Source organism: Homalodisca vitripennis, chromosome 7 (genome assembly GCF_021130785.1).
Source record: "Homalodisca vitripennis isolate AUS2020 chromosome 7, UT_GWSS_2.1, whole genome shotgun sequence".
In the NCBI taxonomy this organism is placed as follows: domain Eukaryota; kingdom Metazoa; phylum Arthropoda; class Insecta; order Hemiptera; family Cicadellidae; genus Homalodisca; species Homalodisca vitripennis.
This window is the reverse complement of record NC_060213.1, coordinates 70939117-70941477: the sequence shown is the minus strand read 5'-3', so window position 1 is coordinate 70941477 and position 2361 is coordinate 70939117. Positions and strand designations below refer to the sequence as shown.

The 2361-nt window shown below is 34.1% G+C and overlaps 1 protein-coding gene across 1 annotated transcript; it reads left to right on the top strand.

Moving 5' to 3' along the window:
• The first annotated feature begins 568 nt into the window (after positions 1–568).
• Positions 569–1244, top strand: LOC124366773 (glutamic acid-rich protein-like). Its single transcript, XM_046823373.1, has 2 exons — positions 569–972; positions 1019–1244. Exons 1-2 carry the CDS (start codon positions 569–571, stop codon positions 1242–1244), a joined length of 630 nt encoding a protein of 209 aa, XP_046679329.1.
• Positions 1245–2361: the final 1117 nt, after the last annotated feature.

Genomic DNA, 2361 nt, shown 5'->3' with positions numbered 1-2361 from the left:
TCAATGTCTCGGCTTGAAGCTTCTTAATTTGTATTTGTTATACGCCGTTTTGCGAGCAACATTTGTTGAGAAGGATTTTGTGGCATTCTCGGTATCATATATTTAGTTTTGACTTGACGTAACTTGAGGATATTAGGCAGGGCCTTAGGGGCCTAAATTCGCCCTTAACACATTCAGCGCCATGTGTATCATAAATGATACACACCAGCAGTAACGTTGTGGGCCATGTGTATCATTTATGATACACAAAGCTGTTTAGGCAGGGGCCGAGTTAAAATTTTCATTTTTACCGTCAGGGGCCAAGTGCGATTTAAGATCAAGATTGCTTTTAGAAACACAGTACTATAATTCTTTTTGAAATCAGACGAACAGTATTGGCAGTACATTAATTTTTCATGTCTGTGCAAAAATGATACATGTGGCCCAGACTGTGACAATCAACTAAATTTTGTTGGTAGGGGCCATGTGTATCATTTTTGCACACTTGATAATTTTTGTATTACGATACTTGAATTTTACAAATAGCCCTGTTTTTCTGGTTGACATGCTGATTTATTACTGTTAGAAAATGGAGGAAAATAATTCTACAAAAAAAGATGATGATGTATGCAAAGGTGACAATTTGACTCCAAGAAAAATTGACAGATTTTTACGAGAGCCAAATGAAGATGATAGTGATGTTAATTTGAGTGGGGAAAGCGAAGTATTTGACTCTGATCGTGATCCGGAATATCATCCAAGTGTGGACAGTGATTATAGTGACACTCGAAAACCACGATTCAGTGGACTATTTGAAAAACGATTTGAAAGACAAGGTGATCAAGACAATGTAGCAGGACCTTCAATTACAGCCAGAGATGACGTGACTAGTGAAGATAGTGAATATGAAAAACTACTAAAAAAGAAAAACTACCGAAAAAGAAAGAAAGCTGTAAAATGGGCAACTGAAAAAAAGAAAAATTCAAGCAAGAAGTATGAAGAAACATAAAGTTGACCACAAAAAAAAAAATAATAACAGGAAAGTTACTGAGAACGAAACTGAACAAGACAAAGATGAAATAGACAAAACGGGTGACACTAGCGAGGAAGAAAATAAAGAGGAAGAGAATTATTGTGAAAAAGATGAAGATAATAATAGCGATGATGATTTTGATGAAGATGACGAAGAAGAAAATTATCAAGAGTCTCAAACAGAAGGAAAGGGAAAAAATAAAGAGAAGAAAAGGAAGAGGACTGCAAGGTAGCATGAATATAAATTGACAGGTTTTGGAACAGAAACAAGTTTACACGGTATGTGACACTTGCGAAGGAAATTCCTACATGTGCCGTACGTGTTTCAACAACAAACACTATTCACGAAAACTTACAGTTTTTATTTTAGCAGCTCAACTAATGATCTTTTATTTTATAGGTACTCATTTTATATTTTACCAGTCGTATATAGACATTTGTATAATAAAACATGTTTAGAAATAGAGTGTATGTACTTCATTAGAAACCTGTGATCTAAAAAGTAATCTGACGTCCTGGGCCGGAACTGGCCGGGTTCTGTGGTAGGCCTGGGCCATGAGATTCAGTCTATAGTGTTAAAAGCATTGTAGAAGAGCTCAATTTTGATATATATGGCTCAAACTAGAAACTGACGTATGTATCAGAAATGATACACGCGGCCCACTTGGTAACATGGGGCGTGTATCATTTTTGATACACATGGCCCTGACTGTTAATATATGGAAAAACCTAATGGCCCGTGCTAAATGAATTGTGTCATATGCCCTGGCGCTGAATTTGTTAAGTACAGTTTGATTCAAATAAAGAAATTTTGATAATAGAGTGATACCCTATAAATAAATTTACCATTTAGATTCTAAAAGTTATGTGGAATTTTAATGAAGATTTTAAACAAAAAGCCCAATTAAAAGGTAAAAGTTACAGATTCAATACACAAATGTAAAAGCATTTCAAGTCAGTTGCTACTCTTAATTTATTAAACTAAATTTAATATGTACATTGAAGTAAAATTTATATTTTATAACATAAAATAGGTAAGGCGTTGTTTATAATCGAAATGAACTTTAAGTGTAAGAGAATATGTAAATTTTTTCAAACTGATTAATCATAAAAATCACCTTCTCCTATATATAACATTTCTTTCGTCTAAGAAAACAAAAATATCCTTTTAATATATTGCTTTATGTTTACTTGGGACAATAATCTGGGAAACCTATCATTGCAAATAGTTGTAGGACTTTTTTGCTTGCCTCCATAGATCCAGGATATTCAGAATCGGTAAGAAAAGGATAGGGCCACCTATTTTCGAAACACGTAAGGAGGCATAACAGGCTAGATCTCAGACGTATA